This window comes from Alligator mississippiensis, chromosome 4 (assembly GCF_030867095.1).
Source record: "Alligator mississippiensis isolate rAllMis1 chromosome 4, rAllMis1, whole genome shotgun sequence".
NCBI lineage: Eukaryota > Metazoa > Chordata > Crocodylia > Alligatoridae > Alligator > Alligator mississippiensis.
In genome coordinates, this window is record NC_081827.1 from 253,972,336 (window position 1) to 253,993,780 (window position 21,445).

Below are 21,445 nucleotides of genomic sequence, written 5' to 3' on the forward strand. Positions count from 1 at the left end.
TCCGGGCTCTGCTGTCTCCCCCCGCTTCCCCACCGGCAGGAGCTGGAGCCTGGCTGAGGGTGCAGGCAGGCGCCTGCGCCGTGTGGAGAGAGCCCCCCCGAGAGCCAGGTCCCTAATGGGCCCTGCCTGGAAACCAGCTCCGTCTCCTCCCCCAGCCAGGAGCACCCCGGCCTCCCCCCACCTGGGTCCTGGCAGGGATCTGCAGCCAGCTCGGGAACCGCATGTGCAGAGGTCCCAGGCTCCATCCCTTCTCCGTGCCCTCCTCAGCCGTCATCCTGCCCCTGGCACACCATTAACCCTCTGCCTGCCTTGCCCATCCCCCTCTCCCCCGCGGCCTGGGGCTGGGGGTCAATCCTGCAGCTGCTCTGGGAGCCCCAGTGCATGTGGGGGGAAGGGAAGGGAGGAAACCCCCCTCCAACTGCCCCCCCCCACCATGCCCCCCTCTGCACCATGCCCAGGCTGGGGTGACTTCCCCAAGCAGGGGGAGACCCTGAAGGAGGAGAGCAATGGTGGTGGTGGTGGTGGTGGGGTGGGGGGGCAGATATTTGAAAGCCAAGCCAGGGATTCGGGAGGGGGGGGGGGGGGGCTTGACCATGTGGAGCAACCTCCCAGCTTCTGGCTGCTGCTGGGTCCTGCTCCGGGGCTTCTTGCTGAATGAGAAATGGGATCTGGAGCCCACGTGTTCAGTGCATTCGTCTACCCAGGAGGACGGCGGATGCAGGGCCTAGCCACCCCTCGTGCAGCTCCCCGCTGCTTGCAACAGCGCCCCCGGCTCAGTGCACCCACACACCAGTGAGACCACGTTTTCTCCCAAGGGTGAACACAGAAGGGAGAACGTGCGGCGGCGCCTCCTGGCGGATGCCCCAGGGACAGCCGCACCTGGGCCCCTTGCCTTGTAAGCTAGAGGCCAGGCCCGGAGCTGGGCTTCTGCCCTGGAGGGTGGACACCCTGGTTTCAGTGCAGAGATCCTTGCTGGGCAGAGGGGAGTCTTGCTCCCCTTTGCTACTTGGGCATCGACCAATTTGACCTGCTGGGCCCTGGGGCCATGCGGGGGCTCCTCAGCCTGCGGGCTGGACCCTTGTCCTATGCGATGGGGTGGGATCAGGGCTCCCGTAGGACAGGGGCACCAAGAAGAGCTGGGGGTCCTCTGAGCCAAGGCCACATCCCCACAGCGCTGGCCGGGCCTTCCTGGGCTTTTGGGCCCGGCTCCGCAGCCTCACGTGGTCCCATCAGGACCTGCTTGATGCTCTGGCAGCTGCCCCGGCTGGTGCTACTGCTGTCACCTCCCAGGCACAGGGCTGGGACGGGTGGCGAGCGGTGTCCCCAACGAGGCAGGAGCAGAGCAGTGCCCCGCGGCCCCCATGTCCCTGGCCTGGCTGCTTCTGGTGCAGACAATGAGCAGGTCCTGAAAGGCGAATGGGGCCCAGACTCCCGGGAGGCCTGGTGTCCTAAGCCCCAGCGCCAGGGGCCAGCCCAAGGCAGGATCAGCCCCATCCACTGCCCCCCAGGCTCATTCCCCTCCGCCCCCCAGCTCCATTCCCCCTCCCCCGCATCCTGGTCCATTCCTCCCTCTGCCCCGCGCCCCTCCCCCCCATTTCCCCTCCCCACCAGCTGCTCATCAAGCTCATTAGTGCGCCCCTCCCGAGCCTGGAGCCGCGGCACGTGGGGCAGGCGCGGCCGCCGCGGATTGGCTGGATTTTGGCGCAGTCTGTTCCCAGCTGGCCCGGAGTAACTGGGGGCAAACCTCCGGGGGGGGGACCTGCTCCCGGCCCAGCCGCCCCGAGCCGGGCACGACCCCGCGATGACACGGGTGTGGTGGGGACCTCCCGCAGCTGCATCCCTGGTTGCCCCGGCAACGGCATCCCCGGGGATGGATGCTGGGGCTGCGGCGGGGGGGGGGCAGGGTCCCGGTGTATGTGGGGGGGTCCCCGAGCCGGCCCCGGGGCCGGGGGGATGGGCTGGGGGGGTCCCCTGCGCACGGACCCAGGAGGAAGCGGGACCCCTGGGGACCGGGATGCCGGGCGGAAGCATCTCTGGTTGCCTGGCAACACCGGGCTGCGGTTGCTCCGGCAACTTCGGATGACGCCGGGACCTGATGCTGGGGGGAACCGCGCTCAGGGCAGCTCCATCCTGGACCCCCCCCCGGCAGCTGCAACAGCCCCCGCTACGGGGCTATTTCCTGCCCGGCTGCAGCGCCTCCGTCCCGGGAGAGCGGGGCGCCCGGGGGCAGGGGCTGCGGGGCCGGGGGCCGGGCCACGATCCCTCCTGCTGCTGGGGGCGGCAGGGCCCGGCCTGATCCTGCTGCCAGGTGCGCTCCGGCCCCATGGCCTCCCGTGCCCCCGCGGCCCCCCGCCTTGATCCGCTCCATAAGCCGCTTAGGGAAGATGCGGGGAGCAGCAGCTGTCGGGAGGATGCCGCCACAGCAGCGCAGGGGCTGCGGGTCGGGAGTGCGGGGCATTGGGGGGGCGGGGGGAGTGTGCTTTGAGGAGAGGGCACCTGCGCTCCCGGATCCTGGGTGTGTTGGCTGCAAGCAGCACCTTTGTGGGCTTCATCCCCCCGGAAAATACTGCTCCCCCTCCCCCGCAGCCACCCCAAGCTGGGACATCTCTGGGTTGGGACAGACGCAGCCTGGACACTGCAGCCGCTCTCCAGTTTATTGGACATCTCCACAGCGCACAGCCCCAGCTCTGCCCCGCTAGCACACCCAGCCTGGGGGCCTTTGGCCCATCTCCCCCAGCAGCTTGCTGGCCCTGATCCTGGCCAGGACTCCTAGGACAGGGCCTGGCATGGGGTGGTCACAAGCCCCAGGCTGCCGTAGCTGGGGGAAAAAGGGGCAGGCTGGGGAATGTCACCCTGCGGCTCCAGGCTCACCCTGGTGCTAGCAGCTGGGGGAGGGGATGGGGGGGTCCAGGGCAGAGCGGCAGGTGCGGGGCACCGGCTTCAAGGAGCCTGCAGAGCCTGGCCCCAGACCCCCCACCCCCAGTGCTCCCCAGCTCCGGCCAGGCTGCGGCAGGGGAGCTCCACAGGAGCCAGCCGCCCCTCCCCAGCCCGGGCCTGCTAAGTCCTAGCCCTGCCTAGGCCCCATCCCCAGCACCTGGCACCACCCAGCCCAGCCCAGCCCAGGCCCCCTCCAACCCTGGCAGTGGGACTGTGCCCTGTGGTGCTGGGGGCATCTGGGCAGGGGCTGGGGGAGACCCCAGCCACTGGGGTTCCCAGAGGGGCCTTGGGGGCATTCCCCTGCCCTTGGAGCACCCAGTTCAGCAGCTCCAAAGACCCCCCTGGCCCCAAACAGGGGGCTGGTGAGGATGAGCCCCCAGGCCGCCCCCCGCCCACCCCCCAGGGCCCTAGGGGTAGTGGTTGTTGACGTTGTTGAGATGGGAAGCCGCCACGGAGCCGAAGGGCGCAGCCGGCTGCAGGCCGGGCCCTGGGTAGAGCGCGGGGGCCGAGCTGGGCCAGTAGGAGAAGCCAGGCCCGGCCACACCAGATGCCATGAGGTTGAGCTTGGAGATGCCCGGAAAGGGCAGGGGCGCCAGGTTGCCCTGCAGCTTGTAGAGCGTGTGGTCGGGGGCGGGCGGCTGGCAGACCTGGGCCAGGCCCTGGAAGTCGAACTTGTAGGCGTAGCGCTTGCCGTGCACCTTGGTCATGATGTTCTTGTCGTAGTAGTAGCGCAGCGCCCGGCTCAGCTTGTCGTAGTTCATGTTGGGCTTGGACTTGCGCTCGCCCCAGCGCCGCGCCACCTCGTCTGGGTCCACCAGCTTGAACTCCCCATTGGCGCCTTCCCAGGCGATGCAGTGCAGGTTGGCACGGTCCGACAGCAGCTCCAGCAGGAACTGCCACAGCTGGATCTGCCCGCTGCCTGCGGGGCCAGGATGGGCGTTAGCGCGGCAGGCCTGGCCCCCTGCCCTGTCCCCCGGGCACAGCCGGGCAGAGCCTGGAAGCAGCCACAGTCAATAGACAAGGCTGGGGCTGTGCCCGGCTGTGCCGGTGCTCCTGCCGGGACTTTTGCCCCCCTGCTCAGGCTGCCTTGTGGGGGCAGGCAGGGATTTGCTCCCTGCTCAGATTGGTACAGATTGAGGGCATTTACCTTCCTCTATAGCAGGGCTGGGGCTGTCTTGAGCATCTCTTGACTTGATAGAGTCCCAGCATTGTGGGGCTGGCAGGGAGCTGTGGGGTCATGTCCAGCCCGAGGCAGGATCAGCCCCGTCCAGACGAACCCCTTGTGCGACCTCAGAGTCACACAACACCATTTCCCCTGACAGCCCCATGCGGCCACCAGCATCCTGCTGCTGCCATGGTGGGCACTGGAGAGAGCACCCACACTGCAGAGGGAGAGGAAATCCCCCCAGCCGGGCCAGGTGGAGCAGGGGGCAAATCTTTGCTTGCCCCACCTCCCCCCACAACAGTGCAAGCAGGGGGCAAGAGCTTCCAGCCAGGACCCTGCAGGGCTGAGTCCCACAGGAGCATTGGCACAGCCCCAGCCTGGGCTGCAGCCAGCGGCCAGCTCCTCTGGGGGGGCAGCCAGCACAGCCCAGCCTGGGGCACCCCCCAGCAGAGCACAGGCACCTCGACCCTCCCACCCAGCATCGTCCAGCCTCTCCTTGGCCCCCCACGCTGCAGAGTGCACAGCTTGGCTCCAGGGTCAGTGTCATCTCCCGGATTCCTGCTAATCTCTCTCCACTCCCAGGTGTGAGCGCTGCTCTCTCCTTGTTCAAGCTCTCCACGTTCCCTTTCTCAAACCAGCCTTTCCTCTGCTAGCCCGGCCCGGGGACATCTCTCTCCAACCCCCACCCCACCGGCTCTAGATAGAAACCTTCACTTCGGCATGAGCCTGCAAACTCGGGGTTTGGTGCAGAGATGCTCAACACACTCATGAAGGCGAGATGTGGAGCTATGACCAGAAGAAGAGATGTCCCTTTGCCTCTAACAACTCTGGGCAATAGGTCTGGGCTGTTTTTTGCTGGGTGCACCATGCCACCCCCCTTTGCAAAGCCTGAGACCTGCCCATGCCTGCCAGCTCTGACACCCATTGTCTCCCCACTTCCAGGCCCCCTGAGGTTGCCCCTCCAAAGCAATGCCCAGGGTCAAGGGTCAGAGGACACATTAGTCCTCATAGCAATGCCCGCTCCACTCTGAGCAAGGAGAAAGCATGGTCCGGGGCCTGTCCTGCCACGGCTGAGCTGGCTGTGGTGGCATGGGGCCATGGGGGGTGAGGGCATGGGGGTGACCCCAAAGCTGAAGCCTGGGAAAGCTCCACACCCCCTGCATGGGGCTACACCCTTGCCCCAGCAATAGCATTGCCAGAGGCCTGGGGGTACCTGATGGAGATCTGGGGGAGAAGTTGCATGGCTGGGAGATGCCAGCCAAACTATGGTGTCCCCATCCATCCCCCCAACCCGCCTGGTCTAGCTTCACCCCACAGCAAAGGCCTCCAATGCTGCCCTGCCTGAGATGGGGCCCCTCAGTGAGGAGGCAGGGGCTGAAAGGGTCCCCTGGGTCCTGCCAGCCCCATGTCCTGGCCCAGAGGAGGGTCCATGCAAGGCCTGGCCTAGCCCATGTCCTCTGGGCACCCGGGTGCCTGGGCAGGCCCTGGCATGGATCTGCACGGCTGCACTTGAGCCCAGTGGGTGGGCGGGCAATAGCCGGGTGCCTGCTGCCCCCCAGTGGGGATGGCCTGCTGCTGCACCCCCAGACAGGGACAGACCCGGGATGCCACTCAAGGTCAAGGGTGAAGGCTCCCTCATTGCATGGGGATCAAAGGGCCGCAGAGGACATGAGGGGGGGACATGGCCTTGGCCCAGGTCTGAGGACACTGCAGCAGTGGGTGGCACGGGGCCTGGCAATGGAGGAAGTAGAATGCTTGCACACGTGTTCATATGTGCAGGCAGACACACGCACACGTTCACGCTGAGTCTTGGGGAGGAAGGGCAGCAGACAGGGGCTGCCAAGCATACCCATGCATTCTGGTTCACACCCAAAACACCCATGCACACTCGCTCACACCCACACACATTCACTCACACCCAATGCACCCATGCATACACACACACATGCTGAGGCCAAACACACCTGTGCACACTTATGCAGATCTAGCATACCCATGCACACTTGGTCAGATCCTGCACACGCATACGTACTCAGGTCCAGCACATCTATGCACATTCATTCATATCTACACACGCTCAGCACACCCGTGCATACTTTCTCACACCCACACTCAGTTATACTCAGCACACCCATGCACACTCAGTCATACCCACACTTATTGACACTCAGCACATCTGTTCACACTTGCTCACACCCACACTCAGTCACATTCAGCACACCTGTGTGTACTCAGTCCTGCCCACATACCCGCTCACACCCAGTACAAACAACACCCCCACCCACCACTGGTGCATCACACCCACTCCCCTGAAGTTCACCCACTTGCACCAGTCCAGACCCCGTCCAGCCCCTCACTCTTCCATATGTCCAGCCCAGTACTAGCTTACACCGGATGCTAGCCAAACCCCTCCCACCCAGCCCACCCACCTCGTACAACCTCTCTGTCCCCACTCACACCTGTCACAAACACTCACACCCAGTACTGGCACATGCATCAGATTCATGGATGCTCAGGTCAGAAGGGACCACAGCAGGTCGTCGAGTCCGACCCCCTGCCCTGGGCAGGAAAGAGCACTGGGTCAGATGACCCAGCCAGGTGCTTGTCCAGTCTCTTCTTGAAGACCCCCCGGGTAGGGGGGAGCACCACCTCCCTGGGAGCCTGTTCCAGATTCTGGCAACCCTTACGGTGAAGAAGTGCTTTCTAATGTCCAACCTAAACCTGCTCTCTGTCAATCTGTGGCCATTGATCCTAGATACTCCAGGTGATGTGCTAGTAAAACGAGCATCTCCTATTCCTTGCTCGCCTCCCATGATGAATTTATAGGCAGCCACAAGATCCCCCCTCAGCCTTGTCCTGCGAAGGCTGAAGGGATCTACTATGACTCCAAGATCCCTTTCCGCTGCTGTGCTGCTAAAGTGGTCTTCCCCCAGCCTGTCAGTGTGTTGGTGGGTCTCTTTGCTCAGGTGCAGCACTTTGCACCTGTCTTTGCTGAACTGCATCCTGTTTTGTTCTGCCCGTTTTTCCAACCTGTCCAGATCTGCCTGGATCCTCACAGTCAGCAAATTAGCACGGCCATTCATGGCTCCTCAGACCCAGCACAGTCATTCACGGTCCAGACACCTACCCCGAGCCATGCGTGTCCAGTGCCCCACGTGCACCCACTCACCAGGAGAACGCACAAAGATCCAACACTGCCCAAACACCCACTGCCCCTTGTAGCACCAACATGCCTGCTCACAGCCAGGGCACTACCTGTGTCTTAATACACCCCCAAGGATGGATCCAGCACCTCTCTGGGTAACCTGTTCCAGTGCTTCACCACCCTCCTCGTGAGGAAGTTTTTCCTAATATCCAACCTCAACTTCCCCTGCGGTATCTTGTGCCCATTGCTCCTTGTCCTGTATCTGCCCCCACTGAGACCAGCCCAGCTCCATCCTCTTTGCAACCACCAGCAGGGAGGTGAAGGCTGCTATTCAATCCCCCTCAGTCTTCTCTTCTGCAGACTCAGTCAGCCCATTTCCCTCAGCCTCTCCTCACCAGTCATGCCCCCCAGCCCCACAACCATTTTCATTGCCCTCCACTGGACTCTCTCCAACGTGTCCACATCCTTTCTGCAGTGGGGGCCACAGCTGGACACAGCACTGCAGATGTGGGCTCCCCAGTGCTGAGTAGAGGGGAAGCATCACTTCCCTCGATCTGCTGGCGTTGTTCCTCCCAATGCAGCCCAGGATGCCGGTAGCCTTCTTGGCACCAAGGGCACACTGCTGGCTCCTGTTCAGCTTCTTGTCCCCCGTCCCCCCAGGTCCTTTTCTCCAGCTGGAGGTGGGTAAGAGTGGAGCAGTGTAATCGCTGTCTCTATTTTGTAGTCCTTGGTGGGCATCAGATATGGGGCAGGAAGAGGACAGAGTAGCCAAACGCAGCTGCATGCCCAGATAATGCTGGTAAACCCTGAGGAAAGACCTCAGGACCTGGGCTATTACTTGTGCATGTTTGTCTACGGTATATGTATGGTGTGCATGTGTGAGTGTGCATGTGTAAGTGCGTGAGAGAGCTGCCTAGGGCATGTACATGTCTAGTGTTCCTATGCAGACATGTGCACTTGTGCTCATATGCACGTGGAGCTCATTGCACAAATGTGTGCTGGCTGAGCCCATACATGTTGTGCAATGTCCAGGGTGCACATGTGGCATGTTTATCCACACATGTGTGTGCATATGCACCTATGCGTAGAAGCACCTCCTCTGGCACCTGCCCGTGGCTCCATATGCCCAGAGCTGGCAGCGGCGGGGGGCAGTGATGTCCAGGCCGTGGGTGCTGGGGATGGAGCAGCCCCTCTCCAGGAAGCCCGAGGGCTGTGGGGGCCCTGGCTGGTCGGCCCCCATTTCCCAGCTCAGAGACTCTTTGGGAGCTCCCTGCGACAGAGGCAGCAGCCCTGGCAGCGCCCAGCTCTCTGGCCTGTACAGCACCCAGCACCACCCAGACCCGGCTACCCCTGCTGCCCCTTGGCACCAGCCTCCGCCAGCCTGGAGCTCGGGGTCCCCCTTGCCAGACGCCCCCGTCTCCAGCAGAGCTCGGCTGGCTCAGGTCCGGCTCTGTCAGCCTCAGCCTGTCCCATACCCACAGCCCGGCTGCCCGGGCCTTATCCATGAGATCCAGCTCCAACCAGGACCATCCTGCCCAGCCCCCCGGACACGGGCGCAGCCTCCGCTCCCTCCGGGACCTGCCGTCAGTCTCCCTGCGCGAGGGAGGTCGGCGTGCTGCCCGGGAACCGCTGATCCCTGTTTAACAGCCATCACGATTACTAATGGCCTGGAAAGTGCTTCACACGCCGCAGCCCCAGCTGTCGGCCCCGCGCGGCAGCCGGCACCGCGCCCTTCGGTCTCTCCTGCGTCATCCGTCCCCCTCTGTCCCCAGACACGGGCCGGCACCATCGCCGGGCTCCTCTCCTTCATCACCGCCGCAGCCGCTGCCCCGACCTCAGCCCCGCCAGCCGCGCGTTTCCCCCTCCACGCCCTGAGCTTCCCTTATGCATGCTCTACCCCACCGAAAGTCTCGCGTCTCGGGACGGCAGCGGGGGACACGCCGCTTGTGGAAGGCTGAGCCCCGCTGCCCCTCCAGCCCTGACCCGGGAGGGGCTTCCCGCTGCGCCGTGAATGGACCTGGCAGAGCTGCCCTTTTTAAGCTGATGATCTCCCGCACTGCCCCCGAGGCGCTGGGTGCTGGCTGCAGCCCAGGATGGTGCTGGGCCCAAGATGCTCCTGCTGGGACTCAGCCCCACAGGGTCCTGGGTGAAGGCTCTTGCCCCCCCACCCCCTCCAGCTCAGCCCCACGCTGCTTTGGGGGCAGCCCCATTCAGCACCCCCCGGCTCTCCCCATGAGGACCCCCGCAGCTGGCCCTGCGCTGGGTCTCACCATGGACCCACGTGCCCCACGGCCAGGCTCACTCGGGGGACAGGGCACGTCCGCTACATCCCACCCCAGCTCCTCCAGCTGCCTAGGAGTCCTCCCCCCAACCCTTCTCCCTTGGCTACACATCCCAGGTGGAAAGTCCCCGAGCGGCCTCTTTGTTACCGCTGCATTGCAGCCTCGGCCACACAAAGCAGCCGGGAGGAGATGGGCACCCCCCAGCCCCCCCTTGCCCCCAGCCTCTTCCCTCCTTGGCTGCATTCAGGGCTTCCCGGGAGGAAGGGACACTGAGGCACGGAGCAATGGGGAAGGGTTGGGCCCCTGGAGCCTGGCGTTCTCCCCCGGCGGCCAGGGCCAACACCGGTCAGTGCCCAGGACGTCTCCCCGAGGGGACATGTCGCCCGTTGTGCCCCCTCTCTGAGCCCAGCTGCTCCCTGCAGCCCGAGAGACCCCCTTCTCCCCCACCAAGCCCAGGCAGAGCTGGGCAGACCTGCATACATCCCTCCTCTCCCAGCACCCCCGAGCCGCCGCACCCAGCGCGGTCCCTCCCGCCCTGCAGCTGCAGACGTGGCGTGCACAAAAGGGGCTCCATTTCCCAGCCCTGGGCGCTGCCCCCGGTCACCCAGGAGCTGGGGGGTGGCTACAGAGAGGCCTGGCTTGACAGGGGATGGGACCAGCAGCACCTCGACCCCGAGCCTGGCCAGGCCGGCACCTCCTCCCATTGCAAACCCGCAGTGCGGCACTGGGCAGCGGGGCCAGGGTGGGCACCGGGAGACGGGCAGGAGCCGGTGTGTGCCTGGGTGTGTGAAGGAGAGAGGCCCTAATTGTGCCGCCGTCACCTCCCAGCTCTGCGAATCCCCTTCTTTGTCGTCGTCGGGTTGTTTTACCGAGCAGGGACCCTCCGGTGCCCGAGAACCTCTGGGAGGCCGGGGCTGGCCCAGGCGACAGGGTGGGAGGGTGGCACAGCTCGCGGGCAAGGCCTGGATCCTGTGCAAGGCACCCAGTGCCCTCTGCCCTCCCGCCCCGTCCAGCGTGCCCAGATCTCTGCAGCCGACCCCCGGCCACGGCACGGCTCTTGGGGACAAGGGGGGGCTGGCCGGTAGCCCAGACACGGGGATGGGGAGCTCAGCCCTGGGTCTCAGCACCAGGCCGGGTGGGGGATGGAGGTGGGGACAGCCCAGGACCTGGCCTTGGTCCAGGCACAAGATGGGGGAGACGGGGAGGGGCTGTCTGTGCGGGAAATGGGCTGTTGTCCTGCCTTAGTGCCGCTCGTGCAGTAATAATAATAATAATAATAATAATAACAATAATAATAAGTATATTCTATTAGTGTTATTTGTAGCGGTGTCATTATAATAATAATGGCAATAATATGCTGATAATCATTATTATTACGCCGCTACATATAGCACATTATTAGAATAGGATGATGATGATGATGATGATGATGAAGATTATTGTTATTATTATTTCTGGACCCTCCGTGCTGGAGGAAGAGGGGAAAACCCAGCTCAGCCCCGGGCACTCGCCCGCCAGCTCCGCTCTGTGCCGCCGGGACACGGGAGACGGGGCCGGACGGACCCGGGGCTGAGCCAGCGCAGGGCAGCTCGGTTGTTCTTCCTCTGTTCTTACTACTGGTGCATTGAAGTGAGGTTTTACCTCAATAAGAATTATTAATCATAATAATAATTATTAATGATCATTAGAAATACTACAAATAACAGCTGCCTTATTATCATGGTTGTTGCTGTTATTATCGTTACTACTACTACTAATGTTGTTACTGTATTATTGTTTTATTGTACTGTTGTGTTATTGTATTATTGTGACTGTATTATTACATTGTGTTATTGTATTACTGTATTACTGTTTTCATTATCTTCATTATTGTTGTTCTTGCTTTTATTATCGTTACCGTTATTACTTATTTACTGCTACTACTATGACCACCACCGTGATTGCTATTTATCATTCATTTTATTATCATTATTATCATCATCATCATTGTCATCAGGGTTATTTATTATAATAACAACAATACTTTGCATTATTATTATTATCATTATTGCTAAAAATTTCCTATAATTATTATTAGTTTTTATTATTACTACTATTGTTATCATTGTTACAATTACTCTGATAATTGCCATCTTTATAATCATTATTATAATTATACCAATCATTATCATTATTGTAAATATTAATGCCATTGCAGTTACAGTTATTGTTGTTATTATCATTACTATTACTGTTACAATCTATGAATCTGTTACCATTATCATTATTACTGTTATTATTATTACGACTATTATTAACAATAATACCAATAGTACCAGTAATAATATTGTCATCATAGTTGCCATCATTATTATTATAATTACCATGATTACTATTATTACTAAAACTATTTATAATAATAATAATAATAATAGCGCCAATCATCAGAAAAATAATATTGCCATCGTAGTTTCATTATTGCCATCGATATGCTCATTATTACTATTATTACTCCCCTTATTGTTAATAATACCATTACTACCGTTAATAACAATACTACTGTCACCGTTATTATCAGGATCGTTGTAATTATTCTTATCATTGCTGTAATTCTTGTTCCCATTATTACTGTCCTCATTCCCACCGGTCACTCCCGCTGCCGCAGCCCTTCCCTTCCCTCTCCCCGTGCTGGTCCCGTCATCGCCCCGCACGAGCCCCGCAGGACGGTCCCCGCGGAGCCGCCCCTGGCCCCGGCCGCTGCCCCCGCGGGTCTCCCGGCCGGTCCCGCCGCGCCCGTGGGCTTCCTTCCCCGCGGCTCCGCCCGGCCCCGGGAGACCGGGACACGCGCGGACGGGCCCCGCGGGCGGCTGCGGGCGCCGGAGCTGGAGCCCAGGCTGCCCCGACGGGCCCGGCGCTGCGCCCGGGGAAGGGCAGGACCGGGCTGGGGCCAGGCCGGACCCGGGGAAGGGCAGGACCGGGCTGGGGCCGGGCTGCCGCCGTCGGGCCGCGGCGGGGAGCGGGTCGCGCCGCCGGAGCCGTCGGGGCACGGGGCTCTTACCTTTCTGGACGCCGGGGTTGAGCGCCCCCCAGGCCTGGCTCTTGCCGTCCTTGAACAGCGTCTCCCCGACCGGCTCTGGGGGCAAAGCGGACACACGTCGGGGCCGGCCGGGGCCAGCACAGCCCCCCACCCCCCCGGGCCTGGCCCACGCCAGGAAACGCGTCCAGGAAAAAGGAAATCCGCCTTCCGCCGTGGGCCGGGGCAGGCTCCGGGAGGGGCGGGCAGCGGGCGGGGGGCGCGGGGCGGCGGGGCAGGGGGCGCGGGGCGCAGCGCCGAGCACCGCTACCTGGCAGGTACATGTTGAGCAGCAGCGGCTGGGCTGGGGCGCCGTGTCTCATGGCAGCTGTGGGCGCTGCCCGCCGGCTTCATGCTTTATTATTCCTGCCCCTATTATTATTATTATTATTGCACTTTATCAGGGGGAGGCGGAGGGGGGTGCAGCTCCAGGGGGAGGGGGGCAGTTTCCAAGCAACTGGGCAGGGTTGCGGGGCCCGACGGGTGCAATTTCCTCTGCAGGCCGAGCCCCCCCCTCCCAGCCCCCCCAGCTATCGCCCGATCTGCCTGGCAGGCCGCGGGTTTCTATGGAGCGCATCCGCCTTTCCGCCTCCTTAACTCTTTGCAAACAGCTGCCAGCCCCTTGCCCGGCGGCCTGGAGACCGGCCGGGATGGGGGGGCAGCCCCGGGTCTGCTCTGCCCTTGCCCCGGCTGGGGTCGGCCTGCTGGACCCTGGGACACGGGCATGGCCCGCTTGGGCTGCCTGCTCCAGGAGGGGCTGGGGGTGCTGGGCTGGGGGGCAGATGCTGGAGCCAGGGGCTGGGGATGCCCACGACGGACCCCTCCTGCTCCCAGGGGTGGGGGCTCCGGGCTGCCACGCACCTGCCCCGCGGCCTGGAGAGGTCGATAGTGACTCAGGGACCACGGTGTCCTCGCCCTTGTGGCTCTGGGAGCAGGGGCACGTGGACCATGGGGCAGCCCGGCTCCCCCGGCTCAGGGCAGAGTGCGGGCTGCGCTCCACACGCAGGCACATACATGCACATTCACAGGCACGTGCATACCTGCACATTTGCACACGCATGTTCATTCGCACACAGGCATGCGCTTACATACACATTCACACAAACAGACCTGCATTCACATTCACACACACGTATACATGCACACCCACCTGAACACTGGCATTCATCTACCTGCACATTTGTGCACCTACACACATGCATACTTGCACACATACACCTCCATGCACATTCCTGCACACATGCACTCACCTGCGTGGTCACATACACACACATGCACATTCTCACACTCATGCACTTACCTACGTGGTCACACACACACACACATGAATGTACATTTACACACACATGCACAGACACCCTGGGGCCCCTTGTGCAAAGCCAGGTGTGAAGGGCTGCTCTTAGCACAGGGCAGAGCTTTCCACCCCCTGGGCCAGCTGGGGCAGCCCCTGGCAGCGGGGCACAGCAGGGAGCATCCCTGGCTCCAGCCTCCCCCCTGGGCTGGGAAGGGAGACAAGGGGCTGACTCCTTGGCACTGCCCTGACTCCAGCCGCTCCAACCAGCTCCCCAGAGCAGCAGCCTCTATCTCCGGTCCTCATCCTGAGCCAGCTGGCACCCCTACCTGGAGCCAGCACCCCGTTTGCCCTCCCTGCCCCCACGGACTCACAGTCTGCCCTACAACAAGGAGCCTTTATTAAAGGAAATGGGGATGAAGTCCGGAAAGAGGCCAGTTTCCGCACAGCTCGAGCTCCCACCTGGTCTCTGTTGTTGACCAGGAGCTGATATCATTGCAGAAGTGGCCTGCTCCTGCCCAGGTGCCAGCTCCAGCCCTACCTGGAGGCTTGCAGTGGTGCCCACGAGGCGATACCCTTCCCTGCTGTCTTCGTTGCATGCAACAGACCCCAGGCTCAGCCCGGAGGATCTTGGGGTCTTGACAGACGTGGTACATGCAGAGAGAGGGTAGGCAGCGTGGTGGGGTTGGGCAGCAGATCCCCTCTCCTCCTCCCCAAGAGCCGCAGAGAGGGGTTACGGGGGGTGATGGACCCCCAGGCTGGGTCTCCTCACCCGTCCCAGACTTGCTTTAGCTGCCTGAGTCGTCCAAATAAACCCGCAGGCAACTGAAAACAAGCCCAGGACGCGGCGGGCGTGGGGGAGGCAGCTGCTCTGGGCAGGGGGCTGGGGGTGCCCCGTGGGGTCTCACCTGCTTCTGAGCAGGAGGGGAGACTTCAAGCCCCTCTGGGTTGCATCGGGGTGGGGGGCAGCATGTGGGTCGGGGGCACGGTGCCAGGGCCCAGCTGGAGCGGACAAGGCCCCTGCCCTGGACCCGGGAGGGGACCAGGGTGGGGGCACCTCTGTGCGGGGGGATTGGGACGAGGGGGGGGGTGCTGCATTGTCACAAGGCAGGACTGATCCGGGGGCACCTGGCAAGGGGGCATCAGGGAGCAGGGGGCACCTGCCGCAGCAGGAGGCCCATACAGCGCCATACAGCCCCGGCCTCTGCCCGCTCCGGTGGGGATAGGATGGGGGAGACCAGATGTGGGGTCGGTCCTGACAACACTTTGGGGTGGCATCTCCAAGGGCAGCGGGCTGGGGGGGGACAGCGGGGACATGCAGCGCTCTCCTGCTCCCGGCGGCTCCCGGCAGGAAACCCCTGATGCAAGGAAAGAAAAGTTGCAAAGAAACCCCCTTCCTCTCCCCCCCAACTCCAGCCCCGCAGAGACCCCCAGGCCGGCTCTCCCCACTGACGGCTGGAGCCCCCCACCCACAGCCCTACTCACGGTGGGCCCAGCGGGCAAGGCTGACGTGTCTGTGGCAGGCGCTGGGCAGGTGCAGGGAGTGCAGGAATGTTTGTGCAAGGGGAGAGGCCGCCAGCACTTCCGTGTGCAGGGGGGGCTGGAGCAGGGGGGCAGGGCAGGGGGAGGGGGCAGCAGCCCCACTGCAGCAGCCCCGCCGGTGCTTGGAGCTTTGCACACAGGTGTGTAGGCCCTGGGGGTGTGCACATGCATGGGGGACACATGTGCAAAGACAGGGAGGGGTGTGCCCAAATGTGTCCATGCTTGGGGGTGTGCGTTCACATGTGCACACGTGGCCCCCCCACACCACGCAGTGTTGGAACCCAGGCGTCTGAGCTGGCTTTCGCCCAGCCTGGAGGCTTCCGCCATGATTCTGGCCCCGCAACACCCACCCCACGCGTGGGGTTTGTGCAGGAGAGACATGTGGCACCTGGGAGCCGCCTCCCCACCCTCCCCTGTGCCTGGAGGCGGGGCCGGATCCTTGCACGGATGTGACACGTGGCTCGACACACCCCAGTCCCTGGAGCCTTGTCCCCCCCGGCCTGGATCGGGCCCACAGGCACCGCTCAGCCCGGCCCCTCTGGGCCTCTGTCCCCTCTGCGGAGCTGCACACACCCTCTGTGTAAATGAGCAGGGGTCTCTTCCTTTGGCCCTTGGGGGCAAATCATGCAAGGATCCAGCCCCCAGGCCCACATGCAGGGGGTAAGCATGGGTGTGCACATGTGAACAAGTGTACGTGGACTCATGTCTGTGAACTCACGTGTGTGCAGGTCCTGAGGGCATGTGCATGCAGGTGTGTGGGCATATGGATGTGTACATGATGGATGTGGGCATGCGTGTGAGGGCACGTGTGCCTGTGCACACATGCACATGTGCGTCAGCATGTATAAAAGTGCATGCATGTGTGTGGGCATGTGTACATGTGTATGCATGTGTGTGGGCGTGCATGTGCGTGGGCATGTATACACGTGTATGTGCAGGTAGGGATGTGTGTTAGTGCATGTATGCATGTGCATGCGTGGGTGTGGACATGCATGTTTGTGCATGTGCTCCTGGATCCGGGGCAGCCCCCCCAACGGAGCCACCAGGGTCACGATCTCTTCCCCCCCCACTCAGCTCCCCTGCACCCAGGCCTGGCCCCCCCCGTGCCCTGGCTCCGGGCCCCTGCGACCTGGAGGCAGCACTGGCAGGGTCGGGGGGCCCAGGGCTCAGAGCTGCTGGTGGGTCACGGGCCCCGGGGCGTTGCAGTCGAGGTGGGCAGCTAAGACCCCTAGATGCAGACGAGGGACATGCCCCCAGCCCCTCTCTTCCAGTCCAGCCCCACCCCGGGGACTGCCCCTAGCCCGCAGAGAGACAGCGCGGGCACGGGGTTGTTTGACGAATGCCTTTATTCGCTACCAGGTACAGCTGGTCACTCGCAGGGCAGGCGTGGGGGCGTCGGAGGGGGGGCGGGGGGGGGTCCGGCCTGGCGGTGGCTCAGTGCTGGACGCGGCGGATGGACTGGATCTGGTTGGTGTGGGCCTGGCTGCTGTACTCGATGTACTTCTTGAACTCGCCGTTCTGCTTGTCGCGCTCCAGGATGTACTGGTAGCCCCGGTAGCCGGGGTACTGGTAGGCCACCCACCTGCGGGCACAGACAGCCCAGAGCTGCGGGGTCACATCCAGCCCGAGGCAGGATCAGACCCGCCCAGGCAAACCCCGTGTGTGACCTTGGAGCCGCACGACACCGTCGCCCCCGACACAGCCCTGGGCATCACCTCTGCCCCTGGGATATGGGGGGCTGCAGACCCCAACGTCCTGCTGCTGCCGGGGGGGGGGGTGCTGGAGAGGGTGCAGGCCTGGGCCGTGCCCCCGCCGCAGAGGGAGGGGAACCCCCCCGGCCGGGCCAGGCTGAGCAGGGGGCAAATCCTTGCCTGCCCCGCAAGGCAGCGTGAGCAGGGGGCAAGAGCCATCCAGTGCTGCAGGGGCAGGGGGGCCCGGGGCTGGTGTCTGCCCTGGTGTCTCCCCTGCAGCCCCTGCGGCCCCCTTGCTGCAGTGGGGTCAAATGACCCTTGGGGTCAGGGTAGGTGGGTCTGATCCTGCCCCTGCCATCGGGCCGGGCCGGGGACACTCACGCTCCGGAGTTGACCTTGATGGACGCCACCTCCTTGGTGCCCCAGCCCATGGCCTGCAGCGAGGGGTAGTCGTCGCTCAGCTCGAACTTGCGGCCCTGGAAGTTCTCGCCCTCGTAGAGGGTCACTTTGCTGTCGTTGTGGTTCTGCAAGGGGGGCAGGGGTCAAGGGGCAGGGGTCGCGGGGGCACAGCCCCTGCCATACCCCCTTTCTCTTCCCATTCTCCAGGCTCCCACACAGGCAGGTCCCTGGACCCCCGGCATGGGCTCTATGGGGGGGACGCAGGCCGGGATGGCAGGCTGCCGGGCCCCGAGGGGTTAACGCCTGGGCCTTGCTGCCCCCCTCCCCGCGGCCCTGCCAGCCAGGCTCGATGGTATCTGGGCCCCTTTATTAAACCGCCTCGTATCTGCCTGGCAGTTATTAAAACCCGGGGGCGGGGGCCGCGCCGAGCGGGGAGGCCGCGATGCAGCCGGCGATAGCAGCCAGGGGGGCTGCGCACGTCTCCTATCCCCCCGAGCCCTCCCCCTCCGCTGTGCATCCACCCAGCCTGCATCCAGACGTCCCCATCCTTGCCCAGGCGCTGCGGGGCCTGCATCCCCCCGGGCCCGCCGACTCACCGCACACTTGATGGGCCGGAAGGAGAGGAGATGCTCAGTGCGGTACCCGCTGCTCCCGCTCCAGGCCTCCCAGCGCGGGTAGTCGCCCTTCTCCAGGATGAACTGCTGCCCCTGGAACTCGGGGTACTCGAAGCCCACCCAGCTGCAAGGCACGGCGGGGGGTCAGCAACATAAACCCCGGCTGACGGGTGCAGGCGGGGTGCAAGCCCCTTTGCAGCAGTGCCGTGCCAGGGCTCCGGCCTGGGGTGCTGCCGTCACGGGGATGCCAAGAGGGGAGCTGCTTGGAGCCCAGAGCAGGGGCCCGCGGGGAGCTGGGCTCCGGGGCTGCTCCCCAGGGGCACTTACGGGCCGTTCTCCACCTTGATGGAGCGGATCTTGCGGAAGCCGCGCTCCAGGATGCCGGGACACTCCACGAGGAACTCGCAGCGCTTGCCCTGGAAGTTTTCCTCCTCCCACACCGTGATCTTGAACTGCCCCAGCGTGTCCATGGCCTGGGTCGTCATGGCAATGCCTTTGCTGCACACACGCAGCCCCCGCATTAGCCCCCACACTGCCCCTGCCCCCATGCTGGACCCGGAGCCCCTCTTGTGCCAGGCTCCAGCAAGTGCCCCTGGGGGCAGGGGCTGGGGGCAGGAGTGAGGGGCACCAGCAGGGCTGCGGGGGCGGGGGGCTGCGGGTGGGGAGCAAGAAGCACTGGCCACACTGGGTGTGGGGCAGCACCCCCAGACCCCTGCGATGCTCCCTCCAGCAGGGCTGGGGGGCACTGAGCTTCACCCCCACAGCCCCTGCACCGCTGCCCCCCACTCAGCCTCATGCCCTCGGCTCCTTGCTGCACCCCCTGCCCCAGGCCCGGGGTCTCCAGTCGGAGCCCCCCGCCCCCAGTCTCCAGCCTGGCCTGGCGCTGCGGGAGCTGCCTCTGCCCCCTCCACAGCGGGGCGCCCTCGAGCTGGGATCTGCGTCCCCAGGGCAGTGGGAGGCTGCGGCCCCCTCCCCGGGGCAGAGGCCCCAGGGGTGGGGGGACTGTGGTACTTACTGGTGTCAGCACACAGCGGCGAGGGCAGCGGTGCCAGGCCGTGGCGTCGCAACCTTTTATAGCGCGCCGGCCCCTGCCAGCGGTGCACAAACGGCCGTGCTGTGTCAGCAGGGCGGGGGGCCAGGGGCGACGCCAGCCCCTGCGCGGGCGCACAATAGAAAGTGCTGGGCTGTCGCCCCGGGGCTCAGGGCACAAAGGGAAAGGCCCTGACGAGCCGCTTTCCTTTGGGGCCGGGATTAGAGACGCAGCATTTCCCAGGACACGGCCAGGCCTGGTGCCAGCCAGGGGGGGCTGTGCCGGGGGTGCCCCCAGGGAAGCCGGAGCTGGGCTGGGTCAGGCACACGGCCTGGTGCAGGATGGGGCTGGAGATCGGGGTACGGGGGGCTGTGATGGGGGGTCTGCCCCTGAGGGACAGTGCCCGGGGGGGCAGGATGGGGCTGTGCCCGGCTGTGCCAATGCTCCTGCCAGGATGCAGCCTTGCAAGGTCTTGGCTGCAGGCTCTTCCCCCCGCTCATGCTGCCTGGGGGGAGGCGGGGGGCAGGGATTTGCCCCCTGCTCAGCTTGTCCAGGCTGGTGGGGTTTCCCCTCCCACTGCAGTGGGGCACGGCCTGGGCCTGGGGTCTCCTCAGCGCCCGCCAGCCCCCTGGCAGCCGCAGGGCCGGGGGCTCTCGGTGTCGCCGTGCCTCGGGTGGGGGGTGTTAGGGGTCGGGACGGGGCTGGGCCTGCTAAGGGAGCCAGGACTGGCCTGGAGGGGTCCCCGGAGGTCCCCTCTGCTGCTGCAGCCTGGTGGGGGGCTGCCTGGACTTGTGGGCTCTATCCCCGCTCTGTGGCCGGGGCTGGCTGGGGGGGGGGCAGGGGCGCTGGGGTCAGGACTCCTGGGTCCCCTGCCATGCCCTTGACCTGCTGGGGGAGACTTTGACCGTCTGCCCCCTGCTCCGTGCCTCAGTTTCCCCGCCTGCAGCCGGCAGGGCTGGGCCGGCCTAGCCCGGCTGCTGCCTCCATCGCCCAGCAGAGGGTGCCCAAGGGCCGGGATTGGGCTCCGCGCCGTGTCGGCGCCGCGGGTGCTGGGGGCACAGCTGGGGGCGGGGGGGCACCGGGGCACGGCAGAGCCCCACGGACTGGTGTCTGTCTGTCCATGCAGCCAGCTGCAGCCTCCAGTCTCCGTGCACCCCGTCTGCCCGTCTGTCTGTCCAGCCACCCCCCACCGCCCACCGCCCCCGCTGTCTGTCCGGCTCTCTCCGTACACCCCGCCCTGTCTGCCTGTGTCTGTCGACCCCCCTGCACCCCGCTGTGTTTGTCTGTCTGTCCCTCCACTCACCCCCCTACCCTGCCGTCTGTCTGTCTGTCTGCATACGCCCCCGCCATGTCTGTGTGTCTATCCCGATACCCACGCTGTCCGCCCCTGTGCCTCCATACACCCCCCTATGTCTGTCTGTCCCTCCATCCCCGTACGCCCTTCTGTCACCTGTCTCTCTCCCTACACCCACGGTCTCATCTCTCTGTCTGTCTCAATAGCTACCTATATACCCATCCATCCGTCTGTCCGTCCATCCACCCCACCCTTGTCTGTCTGTAAGCAGCTGCCCCCCGTTCCCCGCCCCACCGTGGGCGCTGAGCCCCGTCCCATGGCCGGAGACCTGCAGGTCCCTGCTCCCCCCAGGCTCCGGGCTGGGGGTCCATGGGGGGCTGAGGCTGCGATGGGGGTCCCCAACCTGAGGCCCCTCCACCCCCTGGGGCAGGAGCGGGGCTCTGGGGGGTGTCCAAGGCACTGCATGCGGGCACACGGGGCGGGGGGGCATTGGAGCGGGGGGGCACAGCTGTCCCCTCCAGCCGCTGGCCCCACGTCCCTCCCCGCTGTCTGTCCACACAGCACACGGCGGTGCGGGGGGGCAGCTCGCGGCCGCCAGCGCCAGGCCTGCTGCGCAGCTAATGCAATCAGCCCCCCCGGCCCCCGCAGCGCAGCCGGCTCCAGCCCCAGCAACACAGACCTGGTGCCGCCAACCCAGAGCCGACCCCCGCACCCCACCTGGACCCCCGCACCCCGGCAGCCTCCCGGCCCCTCTCCCCAGGCCCAGGCAGGAGGGGGACCGGGGCCAGGGGGTGCCCTGCGGGGGCCTCGGGGTGCCAGGTTTGGCACCCCATGGAGTTGGCCCAGGTCTGGGAGGGGCAGTGTAGCCCCACAGCCCCCTGCCCCGAGCTGCACCAGTGCAGCAGGAGGGGGGTTCTGGGCTCAGTGGACTGAACCATTGCAGTGGGAGGAGGGTTCTGGATCAGTGCAGGGGGAGGGGGGTTCTGGACTGGACCAGTGCAGC

At 64.2% G+C, this 21,445-nt stretch overlaps 2 protein-coding genes across 2 annotated transcripts; both read right to left on the reverse strand.

Moving 5' to 3' along the window:
* Positions 1-2,646: 2,646 nt before the first annotated feature.
* FEV (FEV transcription factor, ETS family member) lies at positions 2,647-13,641 on the reverse strand. The gene is made up of 3 exons (XM_019486981.2): positions 13,622-13,641; positions 12,567-12,706; positions 2,647-3,856 (listed from the first exon to the last, which is right to left on the reverse strand). The coding sequence occupies exons 1-3, from the start codon at positions 13,639-13,641 to the stop codon at positions 3,345-3,347; spliced, it is 672 nt and encodes a 223-aa protein (XP_019342526.1). The 3' UTR covers positions 2,647-3,344.
* A 3,101-nt stretch (positions 13,642-16,742) lies between these two features.
* On the reverse strand, positions 16,743-19,200 carry CRYBA2 (crystallin beta A2). The gene is made up of 5 exons (XM_059725561.1): positions 19,134-19,200; positions 18,446-18,616; positions 18,101-18,242; positions 17,487-17,629; positions 16,743-16,996 (listed from the first exon to the last, which is right to left on the reverse strand). The coding sequence occupies exons 2-5, from the start codon at positions 18,601-18,603 to the stop codon at positions 16,849-16,851; spliced, it is 591 nt and encodes a 196-aa protein (XP_059581544.1). The 5' UTR covers positions 18,604-18,616; positions 19,134-19,200; the 3' UTR covers positions 16,743-16,848.
* Between the last annotated feature and the right edge of the window lie 2,245 nt (positions 19,201-21,445).

Bases quoted from the DNA above. Each gene is read 5' to 3' on its own strand.
- FEV (XM_019486981.2), bottom strand. From the start codon at position 13,641: ATGCGTGTGCAAATGTGCAG. The intron at 12,707-13,621 runs GTATGCACGTGC...GGCGTGGGCCAG, and splicing joins ATGCGTGTGCAAATGTGCAG to GCCCGGGGGGGTGGGGGGCT. The intron at 3,857-12,566 runs GTAAGAGCCCCG...CTGGCCCCGCAG, and splicing joins CAACCCCGGCGTCCAGAAAG to GCAGCGGGCAGATCCAGCTG.
- CRYBA2 (XM_059725561.1), bottom strand. From the start codon at position 18,603: ATGACGACCCAGGCCATGGACACGCTGGGGCAGTTCAAGATCACGGTG. The intron at 18,243-18,445 runs GTAAGTGCCCCT...CGTGCCTTGCAG, and splicing joins ATCAAGGTGGAGAACGGCCC to CTGGGTGGGCTTCGAGTACC. The intron at 17,630-18,100 runs GTGAGTCGGCGG...CCCCCCTTGCAG, and splicing joins TCCGGCCCATCAAGTGTGCG to AACCACAACGACAGCAAAGT.